The sequence below is a fragment of the Ovis aries genome, chromosome 7, assembly GCF_016772045.2.
Source record: "Ovis aries strain OAR_USU_Benz2616 breed Rambouillet chromosome 7, ARS-UI_Ramb_v3.0, whole genome shotgun sequence".
NCBI classification, from domain to species: Eukaryota; Metazoa; Chordata; class Mammalia; order Artiodactyla; family Bovidae; genus Ovis; species Ovis aries.
This window is the reverse complement of record NC_056060.1, coordinates 72294428-72317593: the sequence shown is the minus strand read 5'-3', so window position 1 is coordinate 72317593 and position 23166 is coordinate 72294428. Positions and strand designations below refer to the sequence as shown.

The following is a 23166-nucleotide window of genomic DNA, read 5'->3' as shown; positions in this document are numbered from 1 at the left end:
AGTGGTATGTCTGCAGATATAATTTTATAAATTCTTCAATTCTTCTGGTAAGTGATTAGAGCAAATCTTTCATCAAACAATTTTGGGTTTAAAAATTAAATATTAAAATACCATACCACTCACCTGAGAATTCATCTAAACTCTAGTTTTTTCACCATTGAATCTTTCCCCTCCTTGAGATAACCACAGAAATAACACTAATCTGTCTCCTACTCCTTATCTATTTGGTGAAAAGAATTAGATGTTTTCTTATGTAGTAGAATGCACATTAAAATTCACCAGAGCTCTGAATTGTCACCCAAGTCCTCTTGAGCCATGTCTCTGAATCTCCCTGGTGAGACGCTAGAGAAATTATAAAGAGACTATGAGGTTTACAAGACATGTAATGAGATTTGATTCATCCATCAAATGTTACTCAAGATAATTAAGATTTTTTTAATTGCTGCAAAAGACTTTAAGAATCACAGTCATGGATGTTGTCGCAATTATTTTAACACTTAAGGATGTTTAAGTCTCTGTTGAAGGAATGTCAGGAGACAGCAATCATTTGTCAAGTTTGGTTCTGCAGATGATTGACTTTAAAAATATCTTTCCTTGGCAATATTCTCCTTTTGCTCATAATTTTAATATTTTCTTTGGTGTTTTAAAATATCACATAGGTATGCAGTGTACAGACACACATAGAAATGCTCAACTGCACTCAGTGTGACTGCTCAAACTCTGCCCTGTGACTTTAGAAATGGGACCTCAAATGATCTTCATTTGCAGCCCCCACCTACTACCCTAAAGAGTGTTAAAAATGCTCCAAGATGAGGAGGGGAACAAGTAGAATTCTTAATCAGCATGTAATGTTCTAGTGCCACCACAGGTTAGGAAGAACTTCAGCAACCTAAGAAATGAGCTTGTATCTCTTTCCCTGTCTTGCATACAGGGTCGTCATTGCCATCTTCCTAAATTCCATATATATGTGTTAGTATACTGTATTGGTGTTTTTCTTTCTGGCTTACTTCACTCTGTATAATCGGCTCCAGTTTCATCCATCTCATCAGAACTGATTCAAATGAATTCTTTTTAACGGCTGAGTAATACTCCATTGTGTATATGTACCACAGCTTTCTTATCCATTCATCTGCTGATGGACATCTAGGTTGTTTCCATGTCCTGGCTATTATAAACAGTGCTGCGATGAACATTGGGGTACATGTGTCTCTTTCAATTCTGGTTTCCTCGGTGTGTATGCCCAGAAGTGGGATTGCTGGGTCATAAGGTAGTTCTTGGGGCTGGTGCATGGGGATGACCCAGAAAGATGTTATGGGGAGGGAGGTGGGAGGGGGTTCATGTTTGGGAATGCATGTAAGAATTAAAGATTTTAAAATTTAAAAAATAAAAAACTAAAAAAAAAATAAAAAATTTAAAAAAAAATAAATAAAAATAAAAATTATGTAACACCAAATAAAATAATTATGATTAACATGAAAAAAAAAAAAAGAAATGAGCTTGTAGTTAGGAAGCTTTCCTTAAATAATCATGGCTACCACAACATTTGAGATAATTTTTCTAAAGAAAAGATAAAAAACTAAGTGTGCTAAATGCTGTCTAGAAGATTCTCACTAAATTGATTCATTTTCCTGTATGCACAAATAAATGACAATTCCAATCCTTCTTAAATGTAAGTGGAACCAAGTGACTAGTCCTGGTCAGTGGACAGAGGTAGAGATTGCCACCACTTAGCCTGACTCCTTAAAGAGATTTGATTCCCATGCTTTTTCTTCCCCCTCTATTTGCATGACTGAATAAATAAATATTCCTCTAGAGGCTCTAAGGATTCTGAGATGGACCTCAATCCCTAAAATGCTAAGATAGCAAGCTGTATGGACAAGAACATCTTAATGAGAAATAAACCTTTATACTACTAACTCATCAAAAGTTTGGTTTATTGTAACACATAGCATTAATCCCCTCAACTAACACAGTAGGCAAAATGGTAAAAATAAAATTTCCCTGAAACATCTATAGATTTTTTTCCATTTTCTTTTTTGGTTTGGGGGATGTCAGTGGTGCTTTTACTTCTGTGGAGGTGTCTGTTCATAACAGTTCTGTTCCCTCTACTTCTGGCTTGCTGCATCTGAGCCTTGTAAACTTATCAGAACTGTCTATACATAGAAGGGAGAGGACTCTGGAAGAGGGCCTTTCAGATGAGTAATTCCCCACACATTCCATTTGTACAGGAATGCCTACATTTTTCTCAGAATCCTCCTCAGATGAAATTAAGTTATTTCAGGTGATCTTGTATTTATAGAGCTCCTTGTGCTGTGTGCTAAGTCACTTCGGTAGTGTCCAACAGTTTGCAATGCTATGGACTGTAGCCCAACAGGGTCCTCTGTCCATGGGATTCTCCAGGCAGGAATACTGGAGGGGGTTGCCATGGCCACCTCTAGAGGATCTTCGGAACCCAGGGATCAAGCTCACATCTCTTCTGTCATTGGCAGGCAGGTTCTTTACCCCAGGCGCCACCTGGGAAGTCCACAGAGTTCCTTGAATGTGTGCTAAGTTGCTTTAGTTGGGTCTGACTGCCCACCAGGCTTCTCTCACTTACCTAACATTCTTAATGTAAATTCAGCACTTTAAGCTAGCATTTGTCAATATATACTGATTTGTATCTGTGTTCCACATAAAAGCCTACCTCATCCTAAAACCAAAACAAATTATATGGGTCATAAATGTAATGCTTATAGTTCTAGTATATCTATGTCTGAAGTTGGTATGATTTCGGAGTTAATGTTTTTTGTATATGCTAAAATAAGCAATATCATTCAGGCCCATAAAATTTGCATGTTGATGCTGCAAAACTGTATCTTTTTTAAAGATGCAAAAATTTCACACGTATGCATAGAAGCCATCTGCTTAAACTTTATTGATAAGACCAGTAGCAGCAGTTTTACAAAATTGGAATGATTTTCAGTTTTGAACTAATGTGAGTTCAGTTGCAGCAGACATTTTGTACAAACTGGGGCTAATGCTTCTTCTATGGTTTTGTTTTAAACAAAAAGCAATTAGAATTTATCCTCATGCATTTAAATATCTAATACAGAAATAGTTTTTAGCCTGCATAAAATATGCTTCCAAAATCACTGTGAGGCTGAACATCTGCCTTAAGGATTATTTGTACATGAAAAACAGTATAATTCTTCCAATCACAAACTTATTCTTTATCACAGGTAAACCATTTTATATTTTCCAACATAGTTTCAAAGGGTATTTCTAATATAAGAGTATTAATCTTGAATTGAGTATCAACATTGAATATTTCACTAGCTTGCCCAGTTAAAACATAAGATATAACAGTGTAAGAATAATACATTAAGACCATTGTTATGAAATCTTGAACATTACAAAAGGTAGAAAGGTAATCTAGTTAGGCTGAACAGTTAAAAAATTTCCAAACCTTTTCCTAAACACTATTCACTGATAGAATTTAGTAGTTTTAAAAATGGTGTAGGTCATTGCATTCTATAGCTGTTTGTTCTGGTAACAGCTAGAAATACATTCATGCTTCTTAAATAGGAGACACCATAAGTCAATAAGTCATATTGTGAGAAACACGAGGATACCTATATGGAATGTTCTGAACATTTTCAGAAGTTTCTAAAATAAAAGTTCAACCTTTTAGGAGGAAAAAAAAATTTGTTTTTTTTGATTGATTCTCTGCTGGGAAATTGAGTAAATACCACAGCAGCTGGATCTGAAAAGGCCCATGAAGCAATGGGAAAGGTTGGGGACAGCTCCTACCTTACAACCAGCAAGTTATAAGGCCCTGCACAACAATTTGCCCAGATACACCTGCTAGTGACTTAGAAACCTAAAGGAGGACCAGCTTTTATATTACACCATATCATAATAAACTTTCCCACCAGTGAAATCCATGAAACTAATAACCAGCATTCACAACCACCAAAAAGTCAGGGCAGTGTGGTACATATAAATAACTCGCTGAAGTAAACACAGGAAAGAAAAGGTACAGGTTTACAATATTAATACGTCTCCAGCATCCAGCTGTGAACAGAACAGAAATACAAAACACACTCCCTACTAAGAACAGTGTGTCCCATGTAGGGTAGCACAATCTCCCCAAAACAGTTACATATGTTAAAAATGAATGAATCATTCACATTTTTTCATGCAAGTTCCTCAGGAACACCCATCAAAAGTTGAGATATAAAGGAAAACCAATAAAATATTTTAAAACAACAGAGTTGCACACAGTATGCATATGGTAAAACATAAATGTGTGAATGTGAACAACTGTTTCGGATGCCATATGAAGACCAAAAAAGAATTAAGAGTCAAATTTATCTTGTACTGTGAACACAAAATATTGCTATGAAATCTTGGATGTACCTTGAAAATATTTCTTTTAATCTTTACTTCCTTCTGAGAGATAATAAATGCCATTTAGGAAGAAAAGGCAAGATATACCCATCTGAATGCAGAGTTCCAAAAATAGCAAGGAGAGATAAGAAAGCCTTCCTCAGTGATCAGTGCAAAGAAATAGAGGAAAACAATAGAATGGGAAAGACTAGGGATCTCTTCAAGAAAATTAGAGATACCAAAGGAACATTTCATGCAAAGATGGGCACAATAAAGGACAGAAATGGTATGGACCTAATAGAAGCAGAAGATATTAAGAAGAGGTGGCAAGAATACACAGAACTATACAAAAAAAGATCTTAATGACCCAGATAACCACAATGGTGTGATCACTCACCTAGAGCCAGATATCCTGGCGTCGAAGTTAAGTGGGCCTTCGGAAGCATCACCAAGAAGACAGCATATTAAAAAGTAGAGACATTACTTTGCCAACAAAGGTCTGTCTAGTCAAAGTTATGGTTTTTCCAGTAGTCATGTATGGATGTGAGAGTTGGACCATAAAGAAAGCTGAACACCAAAGAATTGATGTTTTGAACTGTGGCATCAGAGAAGACTCATGAGAGTCTCTTGGACTGCAAGGATATCCAACCAGTCAATCCTAAAGGAAATTAATCTCGAATATTCATTGGAAGGACTGATGCTGAAACTCCAATACTTTGGCCACCTGATGCAAAGAACTGACCCATTGGAAAAGATCCTGATGCTGGGAAAGATCAAAGGCAGGAGGAGAAGGGGACAACAGAGAATGAGATAGTTGGATGGCATCACCGACTCAATGGACATGAGTTTGAGCAAGCTTCGGGAATAGGTGATGGACAGGGAAGCCTGGCCTGCTGCAGTCCACGGGGTTGCAAGTTCAGACATGACTGAGTGACTGAACTGAACTTGTTCTTGAGGTTAAAATGTTCTTTAAAAAAAAAACACACACACAAAAAGGTCTGTGTTCAACTCAAAGATTGACAAGCCTACTGAGAAGATATGTTTGTGATTTGTTCTGTGGTCAGGTGTCTGAGCAAAAGAATTAGAACCTAATGCCTTATTTTTAACTTCTCAGAGGCAAAATGGCTAAATACCATTCCAACTTTAACTTTTAGTCAAATTACTAACATTTTATGAATGTAGCTCAATGATTGGCAAAGATCTAAAAGCATCAATTACTTCAATGTAAGTAAGAATTGATTTACCTTAAAAAATAATGAAACATCTCACAGTCTTCACAAAGTCTTCTGTAAAGTATTTTTTCATCTGTTACTTTGTCAGACGTATGGCCCTGCACACAGTAGGGACTCAGAGTGTTTGTCATATTAATGAAGGAATGAATGAAATGTATTCTTACAACCACCTGGCAAAAATAAGTAAAATGAGTATTATCCTTCCCATCTGACAGCTGCAGAACAGAAGGCGTATAGAAACTGTGACCTGATAGTCATTTTACAGCTCATTAAAGGAAGACTTGATACCAGAACAAAGGCCTCATTAATTTTAACCTAATCCAATATTCTTTCTACAACCACACCATCTCTGCAATAATGCCTAGTTCTACAGGTTGCTGCAGCTACAAAGCAAAGGGCAGTGAAGTGAAGTGGCTCAGTCGTGTCTGACTCTTTGCGACTCCACGGACTGTAGCCCACCAGGTTCCTCCTTCCATAGGATTCTCCAGGCAAGAATACTGGAGTGGCTTGCCATTTCCTTCTCCAGGAAAAGGGCAGTTACTACACATATAAATGACATCAAAATATTGCCCAGATCTTGATCATCAGTCAGGTTTCTCCCTCCACCCAGTGTGATCATCAGTGTTATCACTCCACCCCCCCACCCCGCCCACTTTCTTGGTCAGCCTATGCATTATCAGAGCAGGCCCTTCCATTCAGCCTTCAGAGCTCCTGTGTGATCCGGATGCTACATACCACTTTCAGCTAATTTGTACAACTGACTATGGCAGGGCATGATCACAAAGCTTCCTTTCTCTTGGCAGCAGTGGCAGAGATGTAAAGACATATAAACTAGTAACAGAAGGTAGTTTTCTGTCATGAATCAGTAATAATGTAATTAGCACTTTTATCAGTGTATATTTAAATCATTGTTCAACGACAAAAATACCACAGTGTCTCTGAATTTAGGGATTACATTCTCAGAGCCTTTGGAATTTTCTCTCATTAGCTTTTGGAACTCCTCTCTCCATTAGACTCTAATGGAGTGAGGAAAGGCTTACGCATGTTAACACAGATGATAAAACTATGTGTTTTTTAATGAATTATCTCGAGTGTAAAATAAACTCAGTTTCACATAGGTGAAATTGATCCCAGATTGTAAGTTGCTATATTTTATTTGATGAATCATATGAATTAATTCATCTATTATTGGATTCAGATCAGACACATTAACAAAATGTAACATAGCAATTAGAACGGTAAATAAAATTAAATAGGTAATAAACAAACTGGTACATGCAGACGATGGTATATTATTACTCAGCACTAAAAACAAAATGAGCTATCAAGACATGAAAAGACATAGAGGAAACTTAAATCCATGTTACTAAATTGAAGAGGCCAATCTGAAAACACCACACACTGCATAATTCCAACCATATGACATTCTGGGAAAAGCAAAACTATGAAGACAGTAAAAAGATCACTGATTGCCAAGTATTATCAGGGAGGGGTGAATAAGCAAAACACAAAAGATTTTTAGGTTTGAGAAATACCCAGGAGTGAACCCTAATGTAAACTATGGACTTTGGGTGGTAAGGATATGTCGATGTAGTTTCATCAGTAGTGAGAGATGTACCCATCCTGGTGTGGAGGGTTGATAGTGAAGGTGGGTGTGCAAGTGTGGGGAGAAGGGAGTGTATAGAACTCTGGACTTTTGCTCAATTCTGCTTTGAATTTAAAACTGCTAAAAAAAAATTAAGTTTATTAGTTTTTAAAAAAGTAAATAGGTCACAAAGACCATCATGCTTTTTACCCAAAATAGAGGTCAAATCTTATTTCAACAGATATTTTTATAGAAATTTCTGTCACAATAAAGTATACAAATACTAACTTCTTACAAATTTAATAATAGAATCTTGAATAAAATAAAATTTAAAATTCTGGAAAAGACTGTTTCATAATATTAATACTAAAGTTTAATTGACAGCTGCATTATTATGGTGGTATAATAAAAGACTGTATTATATTTGGGGGTAGTTGTAAATTGATGGACATTATCATGTCCACAAGGAAACGTGGGAAAATTAGTAAGCTTTGCTTGAAGGTACCAGCTGTAAAGAACTTGAAAAACTCTTGAGAGACATGTATTCCTAGAAAGTGAACATATTATGTAGAATAAGTTACATGAAAATATTCTTTTAGTGCATATTTTCTTCACCGATCAGAGTTTTTATTGGCAGCTGTCTGACATATTATCCCAAACATCTAGGTCTTAGTAAATAAGAGATATGAACTTTTCTATTAGGGACCATCAACTAAGCAACACTAAAAAACTGTCTTCAGTAAGAATTTCTAGGCCACCAAACATTCTGACTTAACTTACATGAATTGAGACATGTTTAGTATTAATCTGAGATAAATTTTTATGATAAGAATTATAAGCAATAAATCCACTGGATAAATTCCTATTTTTGTCTTCTGTTATAAAATTGAAGGCATTAAAAGTTAGATTCACACTGTACGTTGTTTGAGACTAGAAAACAATTATTGGTCCCTCTGCCAATATAAGGACACCCCCAATGTTGATCTTTATCCATTTCATAGGATGCTCCACATGTGTGTGATGTGTATAATATCTAAGACAAATTTTCATCAAAAGAAACAGAGGAACATAGGCATCTTTGTTTACACTGTCACCCCTTTATCTGGCAGCCAGTATCTCTAGTTTACTTTTTCAAAAAGTAAAAAGTAGCAATGCCTTTCAACTGTCAATCACTGAGCTTGTAAAAATTGTGTCACACGCTTTGCACAGACCTAGCATTCCAGGGTCCAACTTACTGCCTTGCAAAGGGCATTCAATATTCCATTCTAAGAATAAAATATATAAATAACCAACTTCTATCTCATGTTATAACTCACTTCATTAGTGGAATGGAAGCTGTATTTCCTTCTTCTGAGGCTAAAACATATCTATCTATTTCAAAGAGAAGCACAGACTAACAATCAATGTATTTTGCTCAAGTAGAGGCAGAGTAATAATTTCCACTTAATTCTTTTGAATGAATAAATTATAAACTAAAACAACAAAATAGAGCAAGTAGATACTTTAAGGGGAAAATGAAACAAAAGTACTCCAGAAGCATGGTGATATCAATGGGAAGACAACCTTCTCACAATCTTTAAAGTGGAACTGGTAACACTGTCGCTTGAAGGCATGACGTAAAAACTCCCTTGCAGATACCTAAATGCAACATTAGTGAGCTATGGGGAGCCGGTAGCACGGTTTTATTCCAGTGTCCTAGGCTTCCATGCCTGCCTCTGAGTTTGTTCTCTAAACCTCAAGCTGTTTTATCAGGTCCACAGTGGCTATAAATATAGCTGATTATTGTCTGTGTGTCTAGGATACTGCTTCATAACTCGAGGGAAACAAAAACAGTCAAAGCACCTCAGGAGAGGAAACTCACCTGGAGCCTGCAAGCATCCTCAAAGTAACCTAAACAAAGGCCGAGCAGGAACTCCCTGAAGAAAGCCTTCTATGATGCAGGGAAAAATCAATGTGGAAAAATGTCCAAAGGGGAAGAGGGCAGACCTGGTGTGTTGTTATTGTTGATCCTGTTTGCAGGTTATATGTACAATATCAGGCTCAGAAGGAACTTCAGAAAGACTGTCTTTCTGGGTGCCCTGCTGTTCTCCTTTAGTCAGAACCCACAACTAATGCAGATGTTACTATTTCAAAAGACTTCCAAAAGTGATGATTCTGTGATCTCTCCAATGTGACCAAGGCCTGCTCCAAGTCTCAGACTTCCCACATGTTTCTTCCAATAAATTGAATCGATACATGTCACCTCTTTCCAATAACTCAAAGTAAGGAACTTGACTTCTGTGGTATATAATGAGGCTAATTGAACAACTGTATGCTGGTAAGCACTGTTATTTATTTTGTGACTAATTGCTTCAAAGTGTAGTCATGGCACTCATAAAAGATTTTAAGTCTTATGTTATCCCAAAGAGCATGGTGCCATGGACAAGGAAATCCAAAGAATACATTATGAATTAGCACAAAACCCCCTTCATATCATTCTTCTTACAGCTCAGTTAAACTCTCTTGACTTAAAGCTCTGACTCTGTCCACATGTCAAGAAGAGAGGGGGTGAGTGGTCTTCTTGGTAAGCACTCTTTACATACTGGATAACCGTTCCTAGAAATCACCCCTCAGCCTCCTCAATACTCAGCCAACCCCTTTACCTGCCCTACATGCTGAATTACTCCCAGCTAAAACCCCTAAGCTAAGGAATTCTCCAATCTCTTCACGTTTCTCCTTAACTGAGAATAGTAGGATGTGAGTCAACACTTTAGCAACTTCAGAAATGTGGTCTCACACGTCCTCATCTCAGAACCCTGTTCAGTTTAAATCCACTAGTATGCGAGACTGGTTCGTGGCACCTGGTTGTGCTCAATATGATGACTGAATGTCCACTAAGGCTCTTCTAAGTTCTTTGGAAACTCTTTACTGGAGGACAAAAGAACACATTTTCTATTACATCAACAAGGCACTCTTGAAAACCACTTAAAAAGGACTTAATATCAACCCTGATAAAATTCCTTTCTTTATGGTTTCTGAAGGGAAACAGAGATAAATCATTAGTCCTGACTATTACTTCCCAGTCAAACAGCTAAATGTAAATAGCTGCATCATTAAATCACTTTAAAAAAAAATTACCTATAAGGATATAAAGAAAGCTGAGCACCGAAGAACTGATGCTTTTGAACTGTGGTGTTGGAGAAGACTCTTGAGAGTCCCTTGGACTGCAAGGAGATCCAACCAGTCCATCCTAAAGGAGATCAGTCCTGGGTGTTCATTGGAAGGACTGATGCTGAGGCTGAAACTCCAATACTTTGGCCACCTGATGCGAAGAGCTGACTCATTGGAAAAGACCCTGATGATGGGAAAGATTGAGGGCAGGAGGAGAGGGGACGACAGAGGATGAGATGGTTGGATGGCATCACCAACTCAACGGACATGAGTTTAGGTAAACTCTGGGAGTTGGTGATGGATAGGGAGGCCTGGCATGCTGTAGTTCATGGGGTTGCAAAGAGTCAGACACGACTGAATGACTGAACTGAACTGAAGGATATAATATGGATATAAGAGCTTCCAAAAAGAATGTTTTCCATTTTGAAAAGAGTGTCAGTAGTGTTAGTTGCTCAGTCTTGTCCAACTCTTTGTGACCCCATGGACTATAGCAGCCAGGTCTTCTGTCCATGGGATTCTCCAGACAAGAATACTGGGGTGAGTTGCCATTCCCTTCTCCAGGGGATCTTCCCCACCCAGGGAAAGAATCCAGGGCTCCTACACTGCAGGCAGACACTTTACCATCTGAGCCACCAGGGAAGCCAAGGAGTGTCAGTATGTGGGTGTTAGTTGCTCGGTCATGTCTGACTCTTTGCAACCCCATGGGCTGTAGCCTGCCAGGCTCCTCTATAGTGCCACACTATTTATCTTACTTTTCAGGTCAAAGCTGAAATAGGTACTCAAGTCGCCACCTTTAGCAACTCCTTTGATAGGAACAAGGTGCTCTGTCCACATATGGGCAGTAGAGAAGAGCTGGGTGTGAGAAGAGGTCTTGAGTGCGATCTATCAAGATGTACATACAAGCACCAGAGTGGATAAACTGGTTATCATACAATTATAAATTGGTCAGGATTTGGTCATTATACATCATTTAGGGATTTATTAAGACTTAATTTCTTCCACACACTAGGCTTATCACGGTTGAGGTTGTCCCAAATGCAGACTAGCTTCGTGTAGTGTTACTAGCATAGCGGTGAACATAGCTGCCTTCCAGACTAGCTTCACCTGCCTACCCTTTTTAAAGTATCTGCAAATTGTTCTTAGTACTTCTCTAGCATTACTATTGCTTTCACTAGAAAGAGAAACAAATCTTGAATGCATTTTTAAGCATGATCATGAGAAGGGAACATTGAATGGTTACTATATGCCCATCTCTATATTGTTATTTCATTATCAAAAAAAAAGACTTTTTGAGGTAGGTATTATTTCCATCTTCCAGTTGAATAAGCAGGGCCACAGTGTGGCTAAGCAATTTTCTTAGGGCCACACGGTAGGCAGACTTTATTTTAAACCAGACTAGGGCCACAGCCTGTGCCAACTTCTCTGAATTGTTTAGACTAATTTCATTCACTCCGTCTCTCTTTTCTAGAATTCCACAAGTTGTGAAAAATGATAGTTAATCTAAAATGGCTTTTCATTTATATTCGTTTATTTTTCTTGCATATATGCAATAGATGCTGATGGTATCTAGCATATTTATCCTTTAATTCTTCCATACTCATGCTACATCATTTATTTCTTTTATAACTTTTCCTAGCTTTTCTTTTTGGAATGAACAATTTCTAATACAATAAAAATACTTTGGCCATTTCAGGATTATCTATCATTTGTTTTCCCTGGATCAAATAGAATGGAATGGTCTTTAGCCGCAGTTTATGCAAAGGTTAGAGGAGAGGCCACATGTAATTTCTAGTCCTGTTTCTTCATCATTAAAGGACACGATGCTTGCTTTTGATTTTATGTCATCTACAAATAATCCTTTCATATTCACTTTTCTGATCTTCACGTCTTGAATACTAAGCCCTCTGCTGCAAACGGATAACCAGGCTTTTGAGAAACCCTTAGTTCCACGGTCCTTGCTAAAGATCAATTTAATCAATTCAATGGCTATCAGAGAAGCATTTTCACTTAACCTGATGGGAGTTCCAACTTAAATAATGCATTATTTGAAAGGAAAGAGTTGTGGTTGTCAGATAAGACCATGTGGTACAACCAGAATGCAAAACATAGTGACTGAGAAGTGTTAACAATCGGTCAAATATTGTGGGTGCTACATGTTACAAAGGCAGAGGCTGTGCTTCAGGCTGTAGCACCATGGAGAATACCAACATTTGAGGTCAATCTGTTACTGTCATGAAAGTTGATGCAGAGTGAACAGTGCCTATAGTGAGCAGCAACATAGTACCATGCTTTCTTTTTCTCTTCTCATCTCCCATCATGGCGAGGATTCTTTCTCCAACTTTGTGCAGGTGGAATGTCAAGTCTATTACATCCAAAGACGGTACAAGCTCTTTTTCTATTAAGAGAGATAAGACTTCCCCCTTCACAGTTATGCAACAGCAGCAAAAAGAGGGTCCAAAACAACTGTGCATCACACTGGGAGCCAGTGGAGGAGAGAAGTGAGAGCAGGTGCTCGGCTGCCTGGTGAATGGCCCATTTAAAACTTCAACAACAGTCAAAGGGGTGTAGGGAACACAAGAGCCACCTCCGTGACTGGGGAAATGGGCACTTCCCAATTCAGAGTTAACTCATGCCCTGAAAGAAGGCACGCTGTAAATCACATTTCCATAAACCTCCTGCATCATTTACCTTCCAAAATAATATTTTATAAGCATCCTCAAAGAAAGAACTACTCAAACAACAAATTCTAGTGCTTCTTCAGTTTCATATGTCACTATGAGATATTAATTATTAGCTAGATAAAATAGGCAAAAGCAGCTTTAACATGGCAGAACCAACAAATTATCTTTCATAACTCTTTTGAAAAGCAAATGTAGATATAAAAGCTCAAGTGAAAAACACGTTAAGTGCATTGTGTCTAGACTCTGCCAAGAAAACAAGGAAATTTAAGTGCACAAAATGAAGATTTTACTAAACCAGAATTTCAAATCAATGTAAAAAAATTCAGCCTCATATTTTAATGTGTCTTGTCATTAGCATTTTATATTTATACAAGCTTTAGGGTGAATGTGGCTGGATATTCAAGATGTACATGCATCCTACATGGTGAATAGCACCAACATAGTAAAATTATACAAGTGAAAAATGCTTTTCAGGCAGCCCTCCCCTTAAAATTTCTGTAAACCCTACCATAATGAGACTATGAGAAAAAAGATCAAGCACACAAAGATATTTTCACTATATCAGAAGAAAACCTTAGAAATGGTGGGTCAAAGCAGCAGAAAATGAAATATAAGTGATTATTGGGTACCATAAGACTATGGATGCGGCAAACACAGAGCAGGAAAATATGAGGAGGAAAAATCCAGGCTGTCTGTACAATACATGCAGATTTTTTTCAAATGTAAATTTAAAGTGAATGCTGCTTCTATGTCACTGGATAAAGGAAAGCATAACAAGGCTGCTCTGCTTCCCCTTAAGCAGAAGCGCATAAAGAGAGTAAGGGATGTGAAAAGCCAATTCTTTGTGCCACTACTTAATCAATTGCACTCAGTTCTACTCAATGACACAGCCACACTGCAAAGACCACTCAGCAGTTAATGGATATGATGTCGGAAAAGCACTTTGAGGTCTTCCAAAGCAAGGTAGGGGGAAAACCCAATGGAACATGGTTTTACTACTTATTCACAATAACTGAGCAGCATTATGTACAGAACTCCCATGACCTGAAAAGAAAGTAAGATATTCATTTATTTTTCTAATTCTGATTCTTCCATAGGAAATCACTTCTTTCAAAAGCTTGAAATTGGAATCGAGTTATCCTGTGTCCTAGTCTGGGCTTGTCAGGATAACCATTACAGGCTGTAGGAATAAATATGCGCTTCAAGTGCTACAGCCTACGTTTACAATCTGTCAAAATGCAGAGCTGAGGAGGAGTTATGTGTTTTTAACTGTATACATCCATCACTAGCTATCATCCTTCCCACAGACAGTGAAAAGTCAACAATGAAACATAAAAGCTAAAAATAAGTGACAGCAATTGCTCAGAAGAGCTGCACATGGGGCTCAGTGTTACACGTACACACACTCCTTCCCTTTTTCAAGACTGCCAATTTAAAGGAATTGAAATTAAGGGCTCAGACCTAAGAAAATAAACATGCAATGCACAATAATGTAAAAGTCAGTCAGAAGTAAAATTTCATGCTCGTAAACACACGATCAGTGTTCTAAATGGTATGTGACCAGAATGCAAGTAGTGACTAATACACGTTGCTGCAAATACCATGAAAAATGACAATTATAGGCACTTCAAATGCTGAAAGAAGAATCAGTGTCATTCCTCACAAACTGAAAATATTCTTCATTCATGTTATAACATGTTCGTCTCTAAGTATCAATCAAATCAACATTTATTAAAGACCTATTGTATGCAATGCACTATGCTTTGATGGTCAAAAATATTGCATTAAAAATATGGTTTACATGCAAGTACACAATCAAAATATATGTATGAGTGAGTATATTGTATTGAATATAGAAAAAGTATCCTCTAGGAGACCACTAGATTCAGAAAAACCAATATACCCATGACTTAAATAGGGTTTTTTTTGGTTTTCTTCTCATTCTATAAGAATTTGTCAGGTAAGAAAAACAGCATAAAAACCTTGAAAGTTTTAATTTTGAAATCTTACATGCTCAAAAGGAGACAAGTTGTCTTGTAACAGTAGTTTTCTAATTCTTTTTCAGATTCAAAATGGTTCATCTAACCAAATCTCATAGGAAACCACACTGTATAAGATAAAAAGAGCTATTTAATTCATACAAATTTGCTTAATAAGTGCAAGTTTATAACATTTGTTAGTCAAATAAATGAAGGGTTTTTTTAATAAAGAGAAAAATGTGAAATGGGGAATTATGGATGAGAGCTACATTCTTTTATGAGACTTAGGGTCAGATTTATTTCTGTATTTTGGAGTGTTTTGCACCATATTAAGGAAATTCTGATTCCTACACACGAGTGGTTTACAAATTGTAACTTTTAACAGCACTCTTACTGTTAAATCTCAGGGAGCAGAGGCAGCCAGAGAGCTTCATTCCAGAGCCTGACCCAAGACTCAATAACCTACTAACACAAATTAATTTATCATCATTCATCTTAACCATGATGACATTTCCCATAAAGTATATGTGACAGCACACATCTGGGCTTTTTTAAAATTATAGTATTTAAATCTAAATCAAACCTTTGAGAAACTCAAGGACCCTCCCACCCTCACAAGGTCTTGGGGGTTAGTAAAATTCAATCTCTTCTTACATCTTGTCTGTAAAAAGCCTGCCAGCAAGCACTGAGTTGGTATCAGTAATCGAAACATGTATCACCAGGGTGGGTACAGCCCATAAACACCTCTTGACAAACCTAGGATTCGAGGAGTGTGTGCCACCTGCAGACCTGCTGCCCTTTGGTCTCCTTCATTTCCTCCCAGTGGTCTCGCTCCTCCTCTCCACTGCTGTTTTGACCCAAAGCAATCCAACCAATCATCTCTTTACGCTTCATGGTGCGCCTGTTATACACGGAAATCATCAATGTGACATCAGACAGCTGAAAGAGGGCCACCTGGAAAACAAAGGTCTCCTTATAGACGGGATTGGGCTGACCACGTCGGATCGACGTCTTGCAGCGAGACATCTCTTGACCCACAGAATTGAAGAGAAAGAGCTTTCCGTATGTATCTAAGAAAGAAACAATGGAAATGAGAAGATATCAGTGCCTTCTGTTTTGCTGGTTTAATTGCAGTATCTACACGAGCAGTACATTTTTCCTTTTTAATATACTGAGCAGCATCTTTAGGCCTGGAACTTGCTGTTGGACTACACACAGGCTTTTCTGGTGACTCAGTCAGTAAAGAATATGCCTGCAATGCAGGAGACCTGGGTTTGATCCTAGAGTTGGGAAGATCCCATGGAGAAGGGAATGGCAACCCACTCCAGCATTCTTGCCTGGAGAATTCCATGGACAGAGGAACCTGGTGGGCTACAGTCTATGGGGTCACAAACAGTCAGACATGACTGAGCGACTATCACACACACGACACACACCTTACCTGAACTCTTCAGGAAAGGGATGATTACCTTTAATGCTTAATGTTTCATGTGGCCCCCCATGGGATACCATGCTGATGCTCATTGAAAGGTCTACATGTGCCGGGGTGTGTACGTGCAAAGGCATGTATGCAGTGGTATTTGTGGACATGTAAATTCTTCATCCATATCTTATTTATGTAACAATATATATACATTTTGCTCTATGTGTTTTTCTTTTCATTGTCAAAGTACTATTTATGCCTAAAGAGTCTCTTCTTTTCTCATTCTCTACTTATTCTTTGGACCACCTCATCCACTCAATGACACCTACCAGATCTGTATCTCTGACCTAGACTTCCCTTCCAAGCTCAAAATCCAAAGGAATACCACATTGTTTCTTGTAAAATCCCATCTTACACATATCATGGCTCCCTTTTAAAAACTAGCTGCTTTAGCGTCCCCTAACTCTGTGAATGTAGCATCATCTGCTCAAGTCCCAAATCAGAACTCAGGACCACATTTTTGACAAGACTGGCTTCCTTACCCCTAGTCCAGCTGATCAATCACCAAGTTCTGTTGATTCTGCCTCCACAACAGCTCCCAAATCCACCCACTTTCTTCCCTCCCAATGCTGCTGAGCTCTTGATGTATACTGTCAGCTCAGGTCACCAACTTCTCCCACTTGCATTACTGCATGTTTCTTTGCTGAGGTCCAGTCACTGGATTGACAAATCCCATAGTCAAAGGTCTGTATAGTCAAAGCTATGGATTTCCAAGTAGTCATGTATGAATGTGAGAGTTGGACAATAAAGTCCTGAACATTCATTGGAAGGACCATTGCTGAAGCTGAAGCTCCAGTACTTTGGCCACCTGATGCAAAGAGCTGACTCAATAGAAAAGACCCTGATGCTGGGAAAGACTGAAGGCAGAAGGAAAAGGGGACAACAGAGGATGAGATGGTTGGATTTGGCATCACAGACTCAGTAGATATGAATTTGAGTAAGCTCTGGAAGACGACAAAGGACAGGGAAGCCTGGCGTGCTGCAGTCCATGGGGTCACAGAGTTGGACACAACTGAGCAACTGAACAACAATAGTCAGAGGGGTCTTTATAAAGTACAGATCTGGTTGTATCACTCTCACTAATAAACAAAGACTAAACCTTCAATACACCCCACTAGTCTCAGGATAAAAAACTAAATTTCTCAGCATAGACTACACACCCTAACCCTCTTATCTTCCAGTTTCATTGTGCATCACCGTTGCCTTTATACACTACATCCCCACTCCACTGAACTACCTTCATCCCTCCAACCCACCCTGCTTCTCTTTCTCTTTCACCTCTGCATAAGTTATACATGCCCTCACATCCCAAATGATACCCACCTTTCAGTTCAGTTCAGTCGCTCAGTCGTGCCCAACTCTTTGCGACCCCATGGACTGTAGCACGTCAGGCCTCCCTATCCATCACCAACTCCAGGAGTTTACTCAAACTCATGTCCTTTGAGTCAGTGATGCCATCCAACCACCTCATCCTCTGCCATTCATTAGTTTGGTTTAGATGTTACTTTATCTGAGAATTTTGGATGATTACTTTCGCCCATGCTGACCATCTGCAGGCTCCATCAAAATATAATTTTACCTCTCTCAGCACTCATCACCCAGTATTTCCATCGCCTGTTTACTTGCTGCAAAATTGTCAGTTCCCAGATGGGAGAAAGAGAGATTTCCCTGTTAACCATTGTACCCCATGCTTGGTATAATGCCTAACATGTGGTAGACACTCAGTAAATATTAAATATTTTATAATGAATATTTGTGACCATCCAGGAGGCTCAACTTTCTGTTTTCTTTTGGACTTAAGTTTTCAAATTTGCAAAATGGAGCTAAATCCCTCATTTTATAACCCCTGTACTAGAATGCCATCAGATGGTCACTAGCATCATAGGTTTAGTCATTTATAGAAAGTAAGTACTAACATAGTCTATCACTTTTGCTAAAATTCCTGAATGGATAATTATAAAAAATTATATCTTAAGACAATTCTATTTTTACTAAAATTATGTAATGTATCAATATCTTGACTTTCTCTTAACTACAACTTTTGCCACTAATTTATATGGGTTTTATCCTTTAAAAAAATCTACATTTTGGTGTTTCCCAAATTTTATCTTTTTGTACATTCTGTCCAGTGTGGGCTAAATGCTGATTAGTGTTTACTGCTCACTTTCCCACCTAACAACCAGTCAAACTTTTTAAAGTGTAAACCCAGATCCCTGTAATTTATCGTTCTCTACAAAGGCACTGTAAGATAGGAAACAAATTACAACCTGCAGTTTTCTTTCTATGTTGATCTTTTTCTATTCCGGTTTGATGTGTTATTTTATGCACTTATCTGCTGAGAAACACAAGGTGTGAAATTGCACTTCAGGTGTGAAAACACTTTTCTGTCTCAGAAAAAGGGCTCTCCACTCTTCAAACTGCTCTATGGAAAAAGCTGTCAGCAAACTGACAATAAGGGAGTGAACTTGTGTTTCTGCAGCCGTACAGCTACACAGTTCCTGGAGGAAAAGTTCAATTCAGTCACCAAACTGATCTGGCAATTCTGCTGCCAGTTATGGCAGTAGGAATTCAGTTAATCTTGCAAACAAAGACTTGCTCATTTCACAAAGAGAGCAATTTCCAGCTTTCTCCTGGTCAGAAGATTATTTTCTAACTACGAGAAAGGCTATCTACAACCAAATCACCATCACTGAAGCTGAATTGTACATGATTGACAAAAGGGGAAAATAATAAAAGTATAAATGATCCAGTCTGAGGACATCTGACCAGAAGAAGAGAAACACCATGCCGATTGTTACAGCTCAAAATTATTGAGAGTAATCATATGCTTACTTTTTAACTATCCAGGGCTATGACCAGAAAATTCTGCTTGTGAGGAATAGTGAGGAGTAAGGTTGGAGCAACCCCACGTCCAAGGAGTGGTGGCTGCATGGGCGCAGGAGGGCCTAAAGGAGCTATTCCACTTTCAAGGTAAGGAGGGGCGGTGGTGAGGAGATACCCCTCGTCCAAGGTAAGGAGCAGTGGCTGCACTTTGCTGGAACAGCCATGAGGAGATACCCTACGTCCAAGGTAAGAGAAACCCAAGTAAGACGGTAGGTGTTGCAAGAGGGCATCAGAGGGCAGACACACTGAAATCATACTCACAGAAATCTAATCAATCTAATCACACTAGGACCACAGCCTTGTCTAACTCAATGAAACTAAGCCATGCCCGCGGGGCAACCCAAGACAGGCGGGTCATGGTAGAGAAGTCTGACAGAATGTGGTCCACTGGAGAAGGGAATGGCAAACCACTTCGGTATTCTTGCCTTGAGAACCCCATGAACAGTATGAAAAGGCAAAATGATAGGATACTCCCTAGGTCAGTAGGTACCCAATATGCTACTGAAGGTCAGTGGAGAAATCACTCCAGAAAGAATGAAGGGATGGAGCCAAAGCAAAAACAATACCTAGCTGTGGATGAGATTGGTGATAGAAGCAAGGTCTGATGCTGTAAAAATCAATATTGCATAGGAACCTGGAATGTCAGGTCCATGAATCAAGGCAAATTGGAAGTGGTCAAACAGGAGATGGCAAGAGTGAACCTCGACATTCTAGGAATCAGTGAACTAAAATGGACTGGAATGGGTGAATTTAACTCAGATGACCATTATATCTACTACTGCGGGCAAGAATCCCTCAGAAGAAATGGAGTAGCCATCATGGTCAACAGAAGAGTCCGAAATGCAGTACTTGGATGCAATCTCAAAAACGACAGAATGATCTCTGTTCATTTCCAAGGCAAACCATTCAGTATCACAGTAATCCAAGTCTATGCCCCAACCAGTAATGCTGAAGAAACTGAAGTTGAATGGTTCTATGAAGACCTACAAGCCTTTTAGAACTTACACCCAAAAAAGTTGTCCTTTTCATTATAGGGGGCTGGAATGCAAAAGTAGGAAGTCAAGAAATACCTGGAGTAACAGGCAAATTTGGCCTTGGAATATGGAATGAAGCAGGGCAAAGACTAATAGAGTTTTGCCAAGAAAATGCACTGGTCATAGCAAACACCCTCTTCCAACAACACAAGAGAAGACTCTACACATGAACATCACCAGATGGTCAACACCAAAATCAGACTGATTATATTCTTTGCAGCCAAAGATGGAGAAGCTCTATACAGTCAGGAGCTGACTGTGGCTCAGATCATGAGCTCCTTATTGCCAAATTCAGACTTAAACTGAAGAAAGTATGGAAAACCACTAAACCATTCAGGTATGACCTAAATCAAATCCCTTATGATTATACAGTGGAAGTGAGAAATAGATTTAAGGGCCTAGATCTCATAGAGTACCTCATGAACTATGGACTGAGGTTCATGACATTGTACAGGAGATAGATATCAAGACCATCCCCATGGAAAAGAAATGCAAAAAAGCAAAATGGCTGACTGGGGAGGCCTTACACATAGCTGTGAAAAGAAGAGAAGCAAAAAGCAAAGGAGAAGAGGCAAGATATAAGTATTTGAATACAGAGTTTCAAAGAATAGCAAGAAGAGATAAGAAAGCCTTCCTCAGCGATCAATGAAAAGAAATAGAGGAAAAGAACAGAATGGGAAAGACTAGAGATCTCTTCAAGAAAATTGGAGATACCAAGGGAACATTTCATGCAAAGATGGGCTCAATAAAGGACAGAAATGGTATGGACCTTACAGAAGCAGAAGATATTAAGAAGAGGTGACAAGAATACACAGAAGAACTGTACAGAAAAGACCTTCACGACCAAGATAATCATGATTGTGTGATCACTCACCTAGAGCCCGACATCCTGGATTGTGAAGTCAAGTGGGCCTTAGAAAGCATCACTACGAACAAAGCTAGTGGAGGTAATGGAATTCAAGTTGAGCTATTTCAAATCCTGAAAGATAATGCTGTGAAAATGCTGCACTCAATATGCCAGCAAATTTGGAAAACTCAGCAGTGGCCACAGGACTGGAAACGGTCAGTGTTCATTCCAATCCCAAAGAAAGGCAATGCCAAAGAATGCTCAAGCTATCGCACAATTGTGCTCATCTCATACGCTAGTAAAGTAATGCTCAAAATTCTCCAAGCCAGGCTTCAGCAATACGTGAACTGTGAACTTCCTGATGTTCAAGCTGGTTTTAGAAAAAGCAGGGGAAGCAGAAATCAAATTGCCAACATCTGCTGGATCATCAAAAAAGCAAGAGAGTTCCAGAAAAACATCTATTTCTCCTTTATTGACCATGCCAAAGCCTTTGACTGTGTGGATCACAATAAACTGTGGAAAATTCTGAAAGTGATGGGAATACCAGACCACCTGACCTGCCTCTTGAGAAACCGATATGCAGGTCAGGAAGCAACAGTTAAAACAGGACATGGAACAACAGACTGGTTCCAAATAGGAAAAGGAGTACGTCAAGGCTGTATATTGTCACCCTGCTTATTTAACTTCTATGCAGAGTTCATCATGAGAAACACTGAGCTTGAAGAAGCACAAGCTGGAATCAAGATTGCTGGGAGAAATATCAATAACCTCAGATACGCAGATGACACCACCCTTATGGCAGAAAGTGAAGAGGAGCTAAAGAGCTTCTTGATGAAAGTGAAAGAAGAGAGTGAAAAAGTTGGCTTAAAGCTCAACATTCAGAAAATGAAGATCATGGCATCTGGTCCCATCACTTCATGGGAAATAGATGGGGAAACAGTGGAAATAGTGTCAGACTTTATTTCGGGGGGCTCCAAAATCACTGCAGATGGTGATTGCAGCCATGAATTTAAAGACACTTACTCCTTGGAAGGAAAGATATGACCAACCTAGATAGCATATTCAAAAGCAGAGACATTATTTTGCCAACAAAAGTCCGTCTAGTCAAGGCTACGGTTTTTCCAGTGGTCATGTATGGATGTGAGAGTTGGACTGTGAAGAAAGTTGAACGCCAAAGAATTGATGCTTTTGAACTGTGGTGTTGGAGAAGACTCTTGAGAGTCCCTTGGACTGCAAGGAGATCCAACCAGTCCATTCTGAAGGAGATCAGCCCTGGGATTTCTTTGGAAGAAATGATGCTAAAGCTGAAACTCCAGTACTTTGGCCACTTCACGTGAAGAGTTGACTCATTGGAAAAGACTCTGATGCTGGGAGGGATTGGGGGCAGGAGGAAAAGGGGACGACAAAGGATGAGATGGCTGGATGGCATTACTGACTCGATGGATGTGAGTCTGAGTGAACTCCGGGAGTTGGTGATGGACAGGGAGGCCTGGCGTGCTGTAATTCATGGGGTTGCAAATAATCGGACATAGCTGAGCGACTGAACTGAAGGTTGGAGTTTTGGGGGGTTCAATGAGCATCAGTCAGAATGGAAGAGAAAGGGTCAAGTAAATACGCAACTTTACTGAGCTGTTTTAATTCTTTGGAATTGATAGTTTGATACTTGCTGTAGAGCACCACCAAGCAGTATTTTATCTTCTGTTGGTGATTCAGACACCTCTCAGCGTCTCTAGCAACATAAAACCATCATCAAAAGGCTGAATGGGTCATAATCCCCTGGTAGTTTTGGATGCTGTCCTTCTGACTCAGCTTGTCAACTGTGTCACTTTCTCCACAAAGAAGACACCACATGAACCAAAACAAATCATAACAGCAAAATGTTTCCAATTTATCATGGCACAAACCTATGTCACTTGGGATTCAA

General features: G+C 38.9%; 1 protein-coding gene across 1 annotated transcript in view; it reads right to left on the bottom strand.

Moving 5' to 3' along the window:
• Positions 1–2890: 2890 nt before the first annotated feature.
• Positions 2891–23166, bottom strand: part of SYT16 (synaptotagmin 16) — a 258656-nt gene continuing 238380 nt past the window's right edge. The window contains exon 10 of the mRNA XM_042252588.2: positions 2891–16065. Coding sequence (XP_042108522.2) covers positions 15752–16065 — 314 coding nt within the window. The 3' untranslated portion in view covers positions 2891–15751. The remainder of the gene's footprint in view (positions 16066–23166) is intronic.